Below are 17,431 nucleotides of genomic sequence, written 5' to 3'. Positions count from 1 at the left end.
GCATTGTTTATCCTTTTGATATTTTAGTAAAAAAAAAAAAAAAAGCTAAAGCAAAAATCTAACCTTTCACTGAAGTAAAATAATTGAAAGTGGGGGGGAAATCACATTATGAAATTAATGGTTTTCTCCAAAACACATTGGGAACAATTATTTGCCCCCTTTTATTAAATACTTTTTGCAACCTCCTTTTTCCAAGATAACAGCTCTAAGTCTTCTCCTATAATGCCTGATGAGTTTGGAGAACACCTGACAAGAGATCAGAGACCATTCCTCCATACAGAATCTCTCCAGATCCTTCAGATTCCCAGATCCATGTTGGCGCTTCTTCTCTTCAGTTCAGCCCACTCATCTTCTATAGGGTTCAGGTCAGGGACTGGGATGGCCATTGCAGATGCTTGGTTTTTGTATAATCTTTGATCATATTTACCAGGGGGATAAATAATTCTGACTAGCACTGTATAATAACATATTTGTTTTTTATACGTAATTTTATACCTTGCATAACTGAATTTACTTAAGTGTCACATGATCCTTCAGAAATCAGTCTAATATGCTGATTTGATGTTAAAGAAATATTTCTTATTAATACAGTATGAATGTTGAAAATAGTTTTTTAGGATTGTTTTATGAATGGAAAGTTCAAAAGAACAGCATTTATGTGAAATAGATTTTTTTTAATACAATGGAAAAGTCTTTACTTCAATTAAATGCATCCTTGCTGAATAAAAGTATTAATTTCTTTTTTTTTTTATCTCGCTGACCCCAGTCTTAAAACCGTAATGTATTTTTATGCACGTGGTGTACATATACAAATACAGATATGTATATTTACTGTTCTAACTGTTTTATTATTATTATTATTATTATATTAGAAGTAATGTTTTTATCAGACAGAAACAACTGCACACTGTATGTTCTTTTTACAGCTTATTGAAAAATATTGAAAAGTGCAGAACCAAAAATGCAGTGCTTTTCCCATTAAAAAGAGTAAATATGCATAATTATCAAATAATTTAGACTAATTATAACAGCCATTATCTTTCCATTAGCACAAAGCAATCAGTACGCTTTGAAATAATCACTTAAATGTTTCTTATTAATGTAATGTATTAATTAGTGTTCCTCCAGCTAAAATGTACTTTAACAAATCCAAATAGCAAATATTTAGTTTGTTATCTGCATTAACAAGAAAAATAAAATATTGTTTTAGGCTCACCATGACACCATGGCTTAGAATACAATGTTTTCAGCTACACCATCTTGTTTAAGGGCTCTGCTTTCTCCACCTGATGTTTGGCCTCACAAATCCTGCAGGTTTCATAAATCCCGGTCAACGGGAGATTTTAGTTCAGACGGAGAGCTTCATGTAAATTGAAGCACAACCAGCCTGTGTTTCTAAATCTGGAGCAGACGGCCCAAGCATCCTAGTTGGCAGTGTCTATTGGTGATTTTCTGAATGCCATAACATGCCTGTCTGTATTATGGATCAGACTGACTATTGCCCACGCTGCGAGGGCTTTGACTTGGCAAGAGGGAGCGACAGAGGCGAAGGGGTTATGCTCCAACAGAGCGCTGAGTCGTTTTAGCACTGCGATGAGGGAGAACTCTGGCTTCCTGATTTCTTTGGCAAACTCTCAAACGTCTCACGGTCTTGCCGCAACTTCAGCTCCTGTATCTCTTCTATGCTCTTGAAAATAAAGATTCTTTATTGGCACCTATAGTTCCACATTTAACATCCATGGAACCTTTCCATTGCACAAACGGTTCTTTATAGTGAAAAAATTTGTTCAGATTATTAAAAAGTTCTTCACGCTAAGAAAAAAATTGGTTCTTTTAAGACCTGTTCACTGAAAGGTTATTTGGGGAACCAAAAATGGGTCTTCTATGGCATTGCTGAAAAAACACCCGCATTTCAAACCTTTATTTAAAAGAGTGAACACTACGGTCAAAAGATTCAAATTAAACTTACTAAAGGCGGGCGTACACTGTGCGAGTTCGGACACTTGGGAGGTTGTGAGATATTGCACACGTTACGAGTCAGTTAACCTGATAACTGCGTCAAAGCAGCTGATACACGGCACGGCTGTCCTGCACAAATTTTATCCCGAGCCGGCGTCAATCACGTGAGCTTTCACGCTAAACACAGAGACCGGAGCTTTCAATGTTGCAGGCAACTATAGGTTCAGAAAAATGAAAGAAATGTGTGCAATTTTGATTTGTTGAAAAGCAGAGATCAGTGGCCATTCCTTTCAACATAAAGAGAGAGAGAGAGAGAGAGAGAGAGAGAGAGAGAGAGAGAGAGAGAGAGAGAGAGAGAGAGAGAGAGAGAGAGAGAGAGAGAGAGAGAGAGAGAGAGAGAGAGAGAGAGAGAGAGAGAGGTGTGTGTGACAGTGTATGGGCACACTAGGGGTGGGAATCTCTAGGCACCTCACGATTCGATTACGATTCAGAGGGTAACGATTATCGATGCATCTTTTTTTTTTTTTTGACTACTTGGTACTTTTAAAGGAAAGTATTTATGATGACCCATAATGAATTTACTTCCTATATTCATTTTATTAATAAAACAAATGGAAGTGATTTGGCAAGTCAACTGTAAGGTTACATGTACATTAGCCAGCATATGTCCCAACATTGCAAAGAACCAACTGGAAAATAAATGTGTGCCTGTACTAGCAGCATACTTGTAGTAAATGATTACAAACTTCAGCATATTATGAATCTCTAGCATTTAATAATAGACTTCTAACCAACATCCTCCTGTTATTTCCAATGAGCAAAATCCTTCAGACAAAAAAACAAACAAAAAATAAAACATTTTGCTGTAGCAAAATCACAAACAGTTTTCGTTCAAAAATAATAGAATTTACCAGCAACTCTCATACAAACATAATGCTTGTGGACTTACACATATCCTGAATAATTAGTAACATACAAAGCCGCTCTTATACACAACTAAATAATAAAAAGTTATGACTTGAAATGTCTGCTGTATGCCACAATCAAAAACAGCTTATACAAAAAAGTGAATGAACATCTGCAGAGAGCACAGTCAAAATGTAAATTTTTGTGACTGGCATTGCACTGATACATACTGTGACTGTGGAGGGCAGTATAACGTACGTATAACAGATCGGTTTACAGCATATTGATGTGAAAACTAAACAATACAGAAAGCAGCTCTCATACAAAAAATACTAAATAAAATAGGTCACAATGAAATTGCCAATTTCCCATACGTTAGCTTTTAACGAAGAGGGTGCCGTTCGAATTTGGCACTCAACCATCTGTTATGTGTGCGTCTCTGTTACGTGCACGCCACAGACTGTTCGCGCACTGCACGTTCCATCAATATTACATTATTAGAAAAAAAATTTTTTTTTTTTTTAGAAAATCGATTTTTGATATTTGTGAATTCGATTCAGAATCATCCACGTCTGCATCACGATGCATCAAAGAATCTATTTTTTCCCCCACCCCTAGCGCACACTGTATGGTTGCTGCCACGGAGGTATAGCCCCATCGATCTAGCCTGTGACGTGGTTGTGTATGATTTGGCAATAGGGGACAGCCTATACGCTGGTGAAAATCGGGCCGACTCTCCGAATTTTTTAAACATGTTTAAAAATTATCGGGAGGTCGGAAGGTGCTCGTAACGTGCTCAGCTCGTAATTCCTCTCGCACGCTGCGAGCCGCGACCATGCGAGCATCACCGATTACCACGCGATTTCTCCCAAGTGAAAAAAATCATCTGCGAGCTCGAAAATCGCACTGTGTACGCCCGCCTTAAATGTTACTAAATTTAACACTAAATGTTAAATGTTTTTGAAAGTTTGTTACTCTCGCCAAGGCTGCATTTATTTAATCATAAATAAAGTAAAACTGTAATTTTGCAAAATGCTGTTAAAATTTAAAATTACTGTTTTCGGGCACATAAATATTGTGCCCATGCTTTCTGTTCCTCTTTTCTACTCTTTCTTTCTACATCCTAACGCAGTGTGACCAAGATTTGACCTGTTGTGTTTTGTTTTATGGAGGCCTGTTTCTAAAGAAACAGAAAATCCATTCCATTCAAACCGAATGGCAGAGAGATGAACCTTTGATGGGGCCACTCTTAGTTTGGGTGATTATTGCGTGTGCTCGTTGGGCCAATTGTGTAGCGTCGATGGATTTGATAGAGTTCTGTCAAGGCGCAATCATTGCTGCATGGTCCCTCAGGGTTCAGATTCAGAGCAACCTGTATTTTTCTAGAGCTCAATGAAATGGCTGTAGTAGATTGAAGAGCAAAGTCGCAAGAAAAAAAACATCATAATGAGGGCTGGTGCTGTCCAAAGTAGGACGCGAAACTGGGTCCGGCCATTTTCAAGTGTTGGAGCGACATCAATAGAGAAATTCCCAAAGAACAAATTGTTTGTTTGGGAACAGAGGACATTTATGTAAGTATTGCGTATAAACTGGAACACCCAAACAAGTTCTTGCTAATTGTTAATTCCCTGTATGAACACATTCATCTATGTCTGTTGCATCACTGTGTCCTCTAATGTGACGGTTGGAATGTGGCACATTTGCATGACATTAACTTTCTGCAGTACCTAATCTGTTTGTACACAGCTTCTGATGAAAGGAAGCTGTGTGATTTTTATTTTATTTTTCCCCTTACCTCAGCAGGCAGTAAGCAGGCCCAGCAGTCCACAATGCCTCATTGAAATGCCAGACTTGAGAGGGGCAGTTGCTTTAAAAGGCTCTCTGATTACTCGCATCAATAGGGCCCTATTTGTTGTGACTCCCGCAGCAACTGCCAAAGCAGATGGGTTATAATTCAGGCCGATTTGCACTGCTTAAATCCTATAATGATTCCTTAACACTCCCAAAGGCAAACGCTAACTGCCATCTCAGAAGTCTGAATGCTTCCGTGATGGACTGACTGTAAAGAGAGCAGGTACGTGTTGACTTGCTGCGAAATCTGGCTAATTGTCAGATCCGCACATCGACGCCATCCTATATCTATGTTACAGTTCTCCTATAACAAATCACCTATAATGCAGCACTTGGAAGAGCAACTCTCAGCTATTTGTTTACAGGGTTCTACCATGACCAATTCGATGCACTATATTTTAAAAATCAAATGTCACTTAAAGGTACAGTTCACCCAAAATGAACTTCTTTTGTGAAAGAATGATTTTCTTTCTTCTGCTGAAAACAAAAGAAGATATGTTGAAAAACTGTCCATACAGTGAAAGTCAATGGGATCCAACTTTTCTTTTGGACCCCATTGACTTTGATTGCATGGACAAAAACATTCTTCAAAATACCATCGTTTGTGTTTCACAGCAGTGTTATTTCAGTACTGTTTATATATTGTAATACATTTTAATAGTATTTTAGTTTAGTTTATTTTTATTATATTTTAAAAGTTTTTTGTCTGTTCATTTTTTAAATATTGTTTATTTTATTTTATTTCAGTTTTTGTTCATTATTATTTCCAGTTAGCAACTTTAGAGCTTCAACTGTCTTTTTTACAACTTAAAGTTTGTATTCTAATATTTATATTTTATTTCAACTTTGTTTCAATTAAAAAATGTTTTAATAGTTGTAGTTTTAGTTTAAGATACCCCTGTTTGGAAAGACATGAGGGTGAGTAAATGATGATCAAATGTTAATTTTTGGGTGAGCTGTCCCTTTAAAGCCGAAGTGGGTCACCAAAGGGATACTCCCGCCCCCAAATTCACCCCATTGGTTGATCCATTGTTTGGGGCTGATCGGGATGCCTAAACAAACTTTACACAGTTTTAACACTTTTCACAGAAATTAACCAACAAAAATGGCTTACGTATAGCTGTCTCTATATGGGATGGGATAGAAAAGTACTTTAGGATCAGAAACTTACCTTCATTGAGACCCATATGAATACTCCAGTAGCTCTGCAGACATTGTAGCTCCCTCTTCATGCCCCTCTTGCAGCGGCAGTCATACAGGGGGCTGTCCTGCAGCACCTCAAGGGCGGCTTGACACTCCCTGTTGGCCAGCATGGTAGTCCTGTCACGACCTACCAGGCACTGGCGCATGATGCGAAAGCGTGAGCTGCACTGTGAGTTTTGGTTGCACAGCTCACTGGCCCTCAGGCAGTCCATGGGGGCTCTCCAGCCATGAGTTCCCAGCCCTGACAAGGCAGAATGGCTGGCCATGGAAACTACCACCTCATCTGTGGGAAGGGCATGGGTGTTATTAGACTGTGGTGTGAAAGAAGTTTTTTGTTTATTTGTTTTTTAATGACTTCACACTTGTTTATCTGGCACATAAGGTCTATATTTAAGTAGAACACATTTAAAATGTACAATATATGACAATACAACTTGAAAAATTGAGATGTAAAAAATCCTAGGTGTATAAAAGTTAGGCCTATTTTATTATATAAGTGGTTTTCTCTGTGCCTCTCCTTCCCGTGTGTTCAGCACCAAGGACAGTTCCCCTATAGCACGCACACAGTACATGCCAATATCTGTGCTTTTCCTCCCAAAAGCATCATTATCTAATTAGCACGTAAAAACGTTTACAGGTTATAAAGAGACAAATGCACATTTGCATATGCATAATTTGCAACATTTGCGAATCCCACACACTATGCCTAAATTTAGTTGTAATGTATTCTAGTAATATGTGTAATATGACAACAAGTCAGACAACAAGCCATAGCTTTATGTAGGCTTACTTTAAAGCATAAATACAACTAGCCTAATGATAAGATGGAGCACAATCTGTTGAGGTTCGCTTTGCGTACAGTAAGTGTATTTCTGGTCCTATTTTTTAAATGGCTGTTTTGGTTATAGATAGCTGAGATGAATGTTTAATAAATTATGTACAATAGCCTATTTATGTAGGCTATTTGTATTTCTCCAAGGTACTATTTGGTAGACCACCAATACAAACTGAAAGTGCTTGAACAGCGTACTGTTGCTATGGTTACCTCAAGCGAACGCGATTTATGTTTTAAAATATATAAATATTTATGTAAAGTATATATTTATTTTATAGGTAAAAACGTAACTTTGGGATTGGTATTTATTTTATTTTTTTTAGTCACTGAAAAGTATTCAGGCTATGTACTTTTTATTAATGTATCCCGACTCCACTCCCCGATCCCAATATGAACCCTGGACCAAATAAATAAATAAATAAATAAATATTAGATAGCCTAAATGAATAAACGACCAAATAACTGAATAAATAAACAAGCAAGCGTTTATTTCGCACAGCCTTTGTTAACTTGATGTCTATAAAGCTCACATGAATAACGTTAGCCTATATTCGAAACGAGTAGTACCGACGCAACCTTTAAATAAAAGCAGAATCGTTTATGTTTCAGCGTCTCGAAAAATATAGCTTTTTAGGTTTTGGCAGCATTTTCACGTTATTAAGTTTTGACATTGGTCTTAGTTCAGCACCTTTGGACCTGACAGCTCCCGTAACAATGCCCTAAAGTTAACGAGCAATCTACTGCTAGTTGGGAAACGCGTTTCAGCATCGTAATATAAGCATTGCATTGCAACATTATCAGGATGGGAAACAAAGCATCTCTAATATTACACTGTTCATTTAATCCTGATCTTTCCTCTGACTGAGTTATGTTGCAGCCTATATGAGACTATCAAAGTATAAAAGACTTCCAGCATGAAAGAAGAGTGAGTTCATTCTGTAAACTGTAAACCGTCAAATGCCTACTTTTAGGCAGTTAAGCCATATTACACTCTCTCTCAATATGATAAATGATTGTCTGCGTGGGTTTTCATCATTCTCTCGGGTTATTACTTTTTGTCTCTAGTGTAATTTATGAAAAATTAGATGTACTTACCCAGTAAAAACAGGACGCTCAGAATATTCAGTAAAATCATGATAGATCCCATTCGAACTACCAGTGAAGTATTACGATCCCAGATTCCGTTAATGTTCGCAGACAAATCCACACGGTTATTTAACGGACGTCCTTTTCAAACCTCAGGTTCATTTCCAACAGTCAGTCGCTGGATAAAATAGCGTCAGAATTAGTTTAAACCTTACAATTCCAGGACTTGGATATTTCCTTTTGGGGCTTTTGAGAAATAAGAGAGTAAAAAAAAATACTAATTGACGTTTATTTGATGAAACTGTTCAACATATCCTTTCCACAAGAGCGTCGAAGCATTCCTCTAGTTTGGGAAGAAGACGAGACAGCGTTTTAGTCCGCGTTTCCAAATGTGAATGACACTTGACTATACGAACGTTAGATAATCTTTAAAAACTTTTATTTCATAGATGTTATGATGCAAACGACAAAACTTCGAACGCCAAATAAGTCGGTTTTGTCTGTCATATCACCGGTCATTTCTGTATCGTACAAACGCATGTTTTAAGCACGTTCAAACTGAAGTTGGTTGTTTGCGTGAACTAAAAATCTCTCCGGACTCCTGTGAGTAGCAATGAATCTTCCAAGCTGGACAACCTTGACTTTCATCAGAAAATCCTTATGTGTCCACCAGCGTGCCTGTGGCTTTAGAACTGCCTTCGTTTTTCCGAGTCTGTGATAATGAAGAAAACAAACAGGGAAAATGGCACTTCCAGTTCCACTTATCTTCTGTTTTCTGTGGCGCATGCAAACGCTTTCTCCCACGAAACTGAAGTTACATGTCCGACCCTAGGGGCTCTGTCGCGCTTCACGTCAGAGAGGACGCAATGAAAACATATCACCGCATGAATCTGACCGCTTCGCACTGGCTGAGTGCACAAGGGCATCGAAGCACCACAGCACAGTCATGTCTGAGACGACCTTGTACTACACAAATATGACTTGTTGGCACTCTTGTTTGGATTTTTTTCTCCTCCTCCATCATTGGATTAGCTTACTTCCCTCACATTTACAATTGTCATTTGAAAAAAAAAAAAAAAAAAAATATATATATATATATATATATATATATATATATATATATATTATATTATATTATATTATATTATATTATATTATATTAAACCAGTTAAGTTAATGGAGGACAATTTGCCATTTTTAAGTGAGCACTATTATATAGAATGGGATGTGCTGTGAATTACATTTCTATTGGTTAGTGTGTAATGTGTGCTGAAGTAGCCTACTTCAGTGGCAGTGTAATGGAGACAGGGGCTAGTTGTCACAGGGGCAAATTGTTGGATTACAAAAATGTGTTTTCTCAAGCAGTGGTTTTATATTATGGGTTTAAACATTAAAATAATATCACCATATTTTGGATAAAGACAATAAAAAACAAAATCACTTTATACATCTTAGATTAAAGCAAGTTATCACATTTTTAGGGAAGGTTGTAATAATGTGTTGATTAAATAATATTTAATTATTATATTATAATTATAAAGTATTTTTCACCCAAAAAAATATATTTTTGTATAACATTTTGCTGTGTCAAGAAGTGTTCTTATTTCATACGTGTTTAAAAATATGTTGCTACAAACCATAGGCTACAATACACTAATTATTTGGCAGTTTTCTAATGTGACAACTAACCTTTATATTGTGATGTTTGCAATAGCTTGAGGAGGAGATGAGGAGGATTTGCATCAGCTAGATTGTATTAACAATGACTCAAAACAAAAACTCTATACTTGAAAATCAGAACAACCATGTTAACCTGACGAGAACAGACAATTATGAAAAAGAAAAAAATACAAACAAAACAATTAACAAAATAAACAACAGCTGTGCATGATAATGAAATTAACAAGAAACCATACAAACGAACACAAACCCAGGAAACGGCAGGTTACAGATTGTTTGGTTTTGCATGTGTTCTACTTCTGTTAAATATATATACAGTGTATATATATATATATATATATATATATATATATATATATATATAAGTGTGTGTGTGTTTGTGTGATGCGATCTGGGAAAAACCGCCATATAAGTGTGTGTGTGTTTGTGTGATGCGATCTGGGAAAAACCGCCTGATGTCGCGCTGGTACGTTTTCAGTAAAGGGCTTCAGCCTCCGCTCCCGCTAGGCCACCGCAGCAGCCTCCAATCAAGACTCAGCGGGGAGCCGGCCGCAGGCAGGCCGCCCAGCCCGTCTCGGCGCTGCCAAACCAGGTGGCAAGTGTCGGACCAAGCGTCCCTGAGACAGGCCACCCAGGGATGGGGGAACAATCTCTTCAGATGGGTTACCGTTCCGCCGCTGGCTCCCCAGAGTTCAGCGGTACCTGAATTGTCAAAGAAAGAGCAATTTCCTCTGTTCCTGGATCCCAAGAGGGCCAGACTGGCTGTGTGCGACCCTGTAAAGCCTTTCACCCCTCAGCCACCTCTTGTAGGACCACTCTTTGCCACTTCTGCCAGCCGGCAGTGGGGTGCAGTTCGAGGACCCGGTCACGCCTTCTCACGCACTCTCTGTCGTTATGTAGAGACAGGTAAGTGTTGCATCACACACTCAGACCCCGCTTCGGGCCGCCTTCGGGCCTTCCGAACCGGGTCCTTGTCCTCTACCTCGCTGCGTCACCCGGGGTACGTCTGTGGTACCTTTGGTCCCCCTGGGCCGGTTCGTAGAAGCCTAGAAAGTGCTCCCAACCGATCCAGCTGGCTCCTCCGTACCAGCAGACTCGGCTATACGATTCAGTTCGGCCGTCGTCTGCCCATGCTCAGCGCTATTTGTTACACTTCGGTGTTCAGCGAATGTGCGTCTGTCATGTGCGCGGTTATCGCACTCCTACTGGCGAAGGATGCGATTGAGCCGGTCCCTCCAGCCGATTTGAAGACCAGCTGCTACAGCCCGTACTTCATTGTACTCAAGAAAGGTGGTGAGTTACGGCCAATCTTGTACCTGCGTCTCTTGATGCGGGCCCTTTACAAGCTTCCGTTCAAGTTTAAGACTCAGAAACACATTTTCTAATGCTCCGCCCCTGAGATTGGTCTGTAGCGTTCAACCTGAAGGACGCGTACTTCAGATCTCTACCCTTCCGCAACGCAGGTCATGCCTGTGTTCTAGCGTTCAAGGGGTCGAAGTCTCAGTACAGAGTACCACCTTTCGAGTGCTACATAGCCAGTTGGGTCTTCAGGTCAACTGGAGAAAAAGTCAACTCTGGATCTCTTTTCTAAAGGATCTGTTTTTCCAGTATGGAGATGGACTCGGTCCAACACGTCCCTCTAGAGGAACATGTCCGATCGGTGTTATACAGAAGTGAGAAAGGGTCCCACTGAAACTTTTCAGAGGCTCCTGGGGCATATGGCAGACGCAGCTGCAAATAGATCGGCCTCCTCCATATGAGGACCGCTTCAGCACTGGCTTCATGGCCGAGTCCCGAGTTGGCCGTGACTGAGCGGCACGCTCCATGTGACAATCACCCTGTCCTGCCGCCAAACTCTCAGCCTGTGATCAGACCTTTTGTTTCTCCGGGCCAGACGCCCCTAGAACAAATGTCCACTAACACCGGCTGAGGGGCAACATATAACGGGCATGCAGTAACGGGTGTCTGGGCGAGCCTCCAACTGCATTGCCTTGTCCTGCCAACATCCATTGCCTCGAGTTGCTAGCAGTACACCTTGCTTGATGCCGCAGCTCAGCAAGCCTGGACTGCTCAGTACAGCGACCGTTGCGCTACGCTTCCCTCGCATGTCTCAACTCGCCTGCCACCTCCTCTTATAGAGTCAGAAGCTTCTGAGGTCGCTTCCTCCACTTAACCTTCTGGGGTCGGCGGTCGCGCCGGCGATACCAGCTCGCTTTTTTTCTTATCAGTGCAAAAGAGACTCAAAATACTTGTTTAGAGGTGATGGGGCAATTACAGGTCTGCGTTCCTTCACATGGACGATTTGCATGTCAATTGCTCTTGCGCACGTGGGTGTGGTCACATTAGAGTTAATGAGCACGGGCTGTAGAAACTGTACATGTCGTTGCTTTCATGCGGATTACTGAAACAGAGAATATTTGTTTTTGATAGAATTTACATCATATAAAAATAGAGACTTTGTAAAGACCACCCATTGGCCCAACGACGGAATCCAACGGTGTTGGCGAAGGTATAATGCGTGTATGTCTTTTCAGCGCTCCAGTGAAGTTCACTTTATTTATTAGAATTTAGTTTCAATATTACTTTAGATCTACGCTTAATCTGACTCCAATTTCAAATGATAATCAAATTTAGATTGTGTTTCTTATTCGAAAATAATAATAAATATTGATTATGACTTGAGTATCCCATACTTTCAATTATTTATTCATTAAAGGACCCGGTATTGCTTTGAGACTTCACGTCACGAATGTGCGCTCACGTTCACAAACAAAGCCAGTTCTAATATAGTCAGAGGATGCAGTGCGAACTGTTTTACCCTTAAGTGGTCGCTCTCTGCTTGCTCATAACAAAAGGTGTCATTTTTTTAATAGTCGCAAGATGCAACGTGCTTAGTCAGTGAGTCAGAAATCGGAGGGTCTCCTTAATGATTCATTCATTAGTGCCTTCGGTTTGATCTATCCTGGAAGAGATTTGCAGAAACACCAGACTACACATTAATCTACTAGAAATAATGATTTCAGAATAATGCAGAATAATTCAAATATAACATTTTATTTGTCAGGTAAAAATGTATCATGACAATTACACAAGTAAATAATTAAAAGCCAATTCAGAAATAATAAATCCATGACATCAATTACTCCACATGTTATCTCCCTATGGGCAGGATGTGGCTTCCGCAGCGTATTCCTTTCCAACGAAAGGGCACGCTTTCCCAGTGTTAACAAGTCTGACTGAGTGGGTCTTGCGGAACAGCAGTGACTTCCCTGGCCTAAGCCCTGTCCCATCTCCGCCTCAATAATGCAGGGGGATCAGAAGGCTTTTGTCTAGGCACTAGAAGGTGGCAGCACTAGTGGCGTTTTAATAGGGATCCCGATCAGTCATCACGTCGACTACATCGAACGTGAGCGACTGAAAGGGAACGTCTTGGTTATGTCTTTAACCCTCGTTCCCTGAAGGAGGGAACGGAGACGTAGTCCCGTCGCCACTATTGCTGGACCACCACTGACTCCGGGCTCTGCTCGGCTCCTCAGCGAAAAACAAGTGGTGCGTGCATCCACTTCCGTATTTATACCCGCGCTGCGGGGCGGAGCGTGAATGCAAAGCTCGCTCACCAATGTGTGTATTGGCTCATTTTATCAATACTCGAAGTTGACAGGCTCACTAAGCATTGTCACGAACTGCTCCAGAGACACAAAGGTTGAGATCCAATTGCAGCTTTATTTGAAGCGTAATCCAGAATCGTAATCAGCACAAGCAGGGGTCAAACACAGGAAGCCAGTCCAAACAAACAAATAAACAAACAAACAATCAAAACAGGCAGGGGTCAGAGGCAAAAGAGTAGTCCAGGGAACAGGCAAGAAATCCCCCCAAAAAAACCAAGAGACATGAAACCAGGGAAAACGCTCGGAAATGCAGTGCAACAACATACAAAACTTCGCCGTGAGTGAATGAGTGAACATGGTATAAATAGGCTGAGACTAACAGGGTGATGAGACACAGGTGAATGCAATCAGTGATGATGAGTCCGGGCAGTGAGTTATGGGAAATGTAGTTTGTGAGGGAGTGATAATAGTCTGGTGTGGAGTGCCCTCTGGTGGCTCTCAAGGGAACTCCAGCTGGTGACCGTTACAAGCATAATCCCGATCAGTCGACACGTCGACTACAACTCCGTTCCCTCCTTCTGGGAACGAGGGTTAAATACGTTTGTATATAATTAGGCAAGGGTATAGAGTTACATTCAAGATATTTTAAGGCATGAAGATGATAAAAAAAGAAGGCAATAAAATCTTCAAAAATGTCATTCAAGTAAACATGCTTCAGAGTCACCCTATTTATTCATGAATGATTGATCTATTTGTTTCTAATTCATTGACATTAAAAAAACTCATGTTTGAGTTTATGTTTGAGTTGAACAAATCTATTTGTATGTCTAAATGAAAACAAGAGGAAAATGCCATTTATATAATGGCGTGTCTAAATGAGTTGAGCTAATTAACCATAAACAGAGATAAATTTGTAATGTAAATCTGTAAATGCACATTGCCTGTCATAAACAAACTGTTTGGGATGAAGCATAGATGTATTACACTCAAAAGCTTAATCAGATATATCACTCCAAGTAAGTACATGCTAATTCTTCTCCAATTTCCTCTTGGAAAAAAACAAACATGTTTTTTGCATTTATAGTCCCTATTACATAAATGACTATCTTGTAACTGTATAAACTGATAATAAATTCCATTACATCATCAAATATAGCTCTGAGTAATATAAATAATGGAAGTAAGCACTAACATGTGCAAATGGCTTGTTTCAGAGAGAAATGGGCTTTAACAGGAGAGTTGTTTTTCTGTCTGGTAAAAGCATATTCATGCACTTCAAGTAGCTTGATATTTGCCCCGTCATCGGGTGCATTGCTCGGCAATTCGGAATGATACAGTTATAGCTTTTTTGAAATCGACAGTCAGGGAAGAGAAACATGGCTACTTTGTCAACATGTCATCGTGCAGGTTTTCCCCCTAAGCCTTTTTAAAGTAGAGAGAGGAAACAGGCAGTCGACATAAAAGACGGCAGTCCCTCTTAGCGAGCAGAAAGCAGCTTTTGACAAGCCCATTATGAGAAAGAAAATAATTGTCTCGCTTCTCGTTGTGCAGAACCCTTCAAGGTCCTTCAGAAACCTGCACAAAGCTGAGACGTTTTGATGTAGTTATCTAATGCAGTCATCAGTAATGTACATTTCATCCTATCTGCTCTGTTTGCTCCAGCAGTGCTTAACAGGGCCGCTGCATAACCATGTATTCGCCTCACCTGGGTGCAAGCGTCTGTAAAACACTTCGAATGATTTAACTCTAATGGGAAACGATTGTTTTGTGCTTTAAGCGATAGTGTAGGATTTCCTGCTTTCTAACAGCTAAAAGCTGATTGCAGATTTGTTGTCTCACACATTAGAAGTTCCCAGTCCTATCAATATTTATGATATACAGTAGCTCGATGTTCTGTGTAAAACCGATGGAGGTATTCAAATAAGCCTGAACGAGGCAAGCTTTTACTGCAGAGGAGGATAGAATATCATTATCCCGGCAGGCTGTTGTGCTGTTGTCGTTTATGTGCATTTTATATTTTTTGGCTTGTCTCTCAATCTCCCCATCAGCATTCGCTCTGCAGGATCAAACTGGCACGCATAGTGGTCTCATCATTCCCCTATCCTGAAAAAGAGTAACTGGCTGTGTTTTGGTCACTATTATCTGATGTAATTATCATGTCCCGTTTTCACACACAAAGGCATGAGCCACCATCTTTGCCATCGTAGATTATGAGAACTGAGCCAATCTATGACTCAAAATGCGAGATTCTCAATGAGGTGAGTCATTTGAATCCATGTAGTGTATTTTAATGATGTCTTCACTGTGTTTTGCTAAAACCTTATCTGAGTTCCGGCTGAAATGGAGAGCGTCATTAAATCTACATGCTGTAGGCGACTTGCTTTTGTTTGTGTGTACGTCATAGATATGAAAACAAAAAGTCGCATTAGCAGCTCTTTCTAATTACCATATTGGAAAGGTCAAGGGCCGCCTGTGAACACATGAGTGTGAATCAACAGATGCTGTCTGCAAAAGGAAGTTGTCTGTTCTGCATATGCAAGGATCAATGACAAATGAGTAGCAACAAAGATGATAAAGGAAAAAAAAATTTAAACATGAGATAGTTTCATAGGAATTTACTTTTTGTATTCATGTTGGTGTCCTTTGTTTTTGAAAAACTTTTATTTAAACCATTTTTACAAATGTTTAAATGTATTTACTCGAAAAAGGTCATGTAATATTAATATATTTTCCTTTCACCTTGTACATGTGAGTGAACAAAATGTAATTTTTTTTTTTTTTTTTTACGTTTATTTTATAATGATTATTTAAAGGAGCCGTATGTAAGATTGTGGCCAAAACTGGTACTGCAATCACTTTCAAATTACTGTGTAGAGCGGTGTATCCCCTCCCCCTCCCCCCTGACTCGAGGTTGCCAGATAGGCTGCAGGATCCAGCAGGAAAGTAGGCTGCTATGCAGCTGTGGTAACTAGAGCAGAGCTGGCAACCCGGATGCCGAAACACTACTGACTTCGTGATTGGTAGATAGGTGGAGGGCGGCGTTTCAGGCCAAAACACAAGATGACAACATCAACATCAGTTGAGGGCTGCAACTTCACTTTTTAAATGACAATATCCTGGCCGGACTACTGTTGTCAGTGATATAAGTATTTGAAATGAACATGATTTCTTAATGTCTAGTGACATATCAGGGCCATTTTATGATTAAATGAAATACATTTCTTACATACAGCTCCTTTAATTCATTTAAATTATTATTTTATATAATTCATAAGCATCAAGTTTTAGGGATTTATACCACATGGCAATTTATAACCTGAACTAAACATGTCTTGTCATAAAAAAAGAAAAAATGTCTGACACTTTTACTTGACGACCTTGACGCACAGTCACAAGAGTCTGTGGGGGTCTTCTCTTTGATGTCATTTCTTGTTTTATAATTTTTTAACTTCCATTTTTTTGTGTGTTGATTTTTTTCTTCATTATGATATGACAACATTTGTATCATCCTAACATTTTTGTCTTTATTCCCATGGCAACAAAAATGTAATAAATAACCTAAAATGTAACACAAATCACCCTAATTTACATTAAAATAAGAATAATCAAAACTACTGAAATAAAATATAATGATGTGATGGGTCAATCAGGGACTTTTGGAAATGTCCTTGTACTGTTTTTCATTGTGAGGTATATGGTAATATTATTCATTTTTACTTGCAAAATAACTACACATTTGAGAGTATTTTACATTAATGTACATATACTTTCATATTAAACCATTTACAGTTTTTTTTAATATGGTAAGGTAACTTACCGTTTACCAATAATCAGGTTTTATTGCAGTATTTTTACAGTATTTTTCTGTAATAAATCACAAAACATTTTTACAGTGTATATATTAAATTCTATACATGGTTGTATGTATGTATATATATATATATATATATATATATATATATATATATATATATATATATATATACAATTCATATATATAATCTTAAACACAACTCTTACCCAGCATTCTCTGCTCTTCGACCTGGAGGCTCCCAAGAACCTGCGTGGGTTTGTTTGCTCAAACCTCATGCCCATAGACTACATGACAAGGTTATTCTCTCAGACATACAATAGCAGCAAAAGCAATGGCATATTTAAACAACATCACCCAGCGATCACACAGCAACAGTCCTTGCCCGAGCTTCCAATCTGAAAGCACTGACCTTGTCATCAGCAGAGACAAAGGTGACTTTAAAGTGAAACGAAAAAGCGCATTCCACCTCCTAATCTGTCATAAGCGGTG

The 17,431-nt window shown here is 39.2% G+C and overlaps 1 protein-coding gene across 2 annotated transcripts in view; it reads right to left on the bottom strand.

The window, feature by feature from the left end:
* The window catches only part of gfra2b (GDNF family receptor alpha 2b), an 81,415-nt gene extending 64,217 nt beyond the window's left edge, over positions 1–17,198 (bottom strand). The window contains exons 1-2 of one of the 2 annotated variants that reach the window (XM_079860847.1): positions 17,149–17,198; positions 5,888–6,202 (exon numbers count right to left, since the gene is read on the bottom strand). In XM_079860847.1, coding sequence (XP_079716973.1) covers positions 5,888–6,202; positions 17,149–17,155 — 322 coding nt within the window. In that variant the 5' untranslated portion in view covers positions 17,156–17,198. Of the gene's footprint in view, positions 1–5,887; positions 6,203–7,849; positions 8,860–17,148 lie in introns of those variants that run through there. The other variant, XM_079860846.1, reaches the window with a different exon arrangement.
* Between the last annotated feature and the right edge of the window lie 233 nt (positions 17,199–17,431).

Source organism: Squalius cephalus (assembly GCF_949319135.1).
Source record: "Squalius cephalus genome assembly, chromosome: 24".
Taxonomy (NCBI): domain Eukaryota; kingdom Metazoa; phylum Chordata; class Actinopteri; order Cypriniformes; family Leuciscidae; genus Squalius; species Squalius cephalus.
This window is presented reverse-complemented; position numbering and strand designations above follow the sequence as displayed.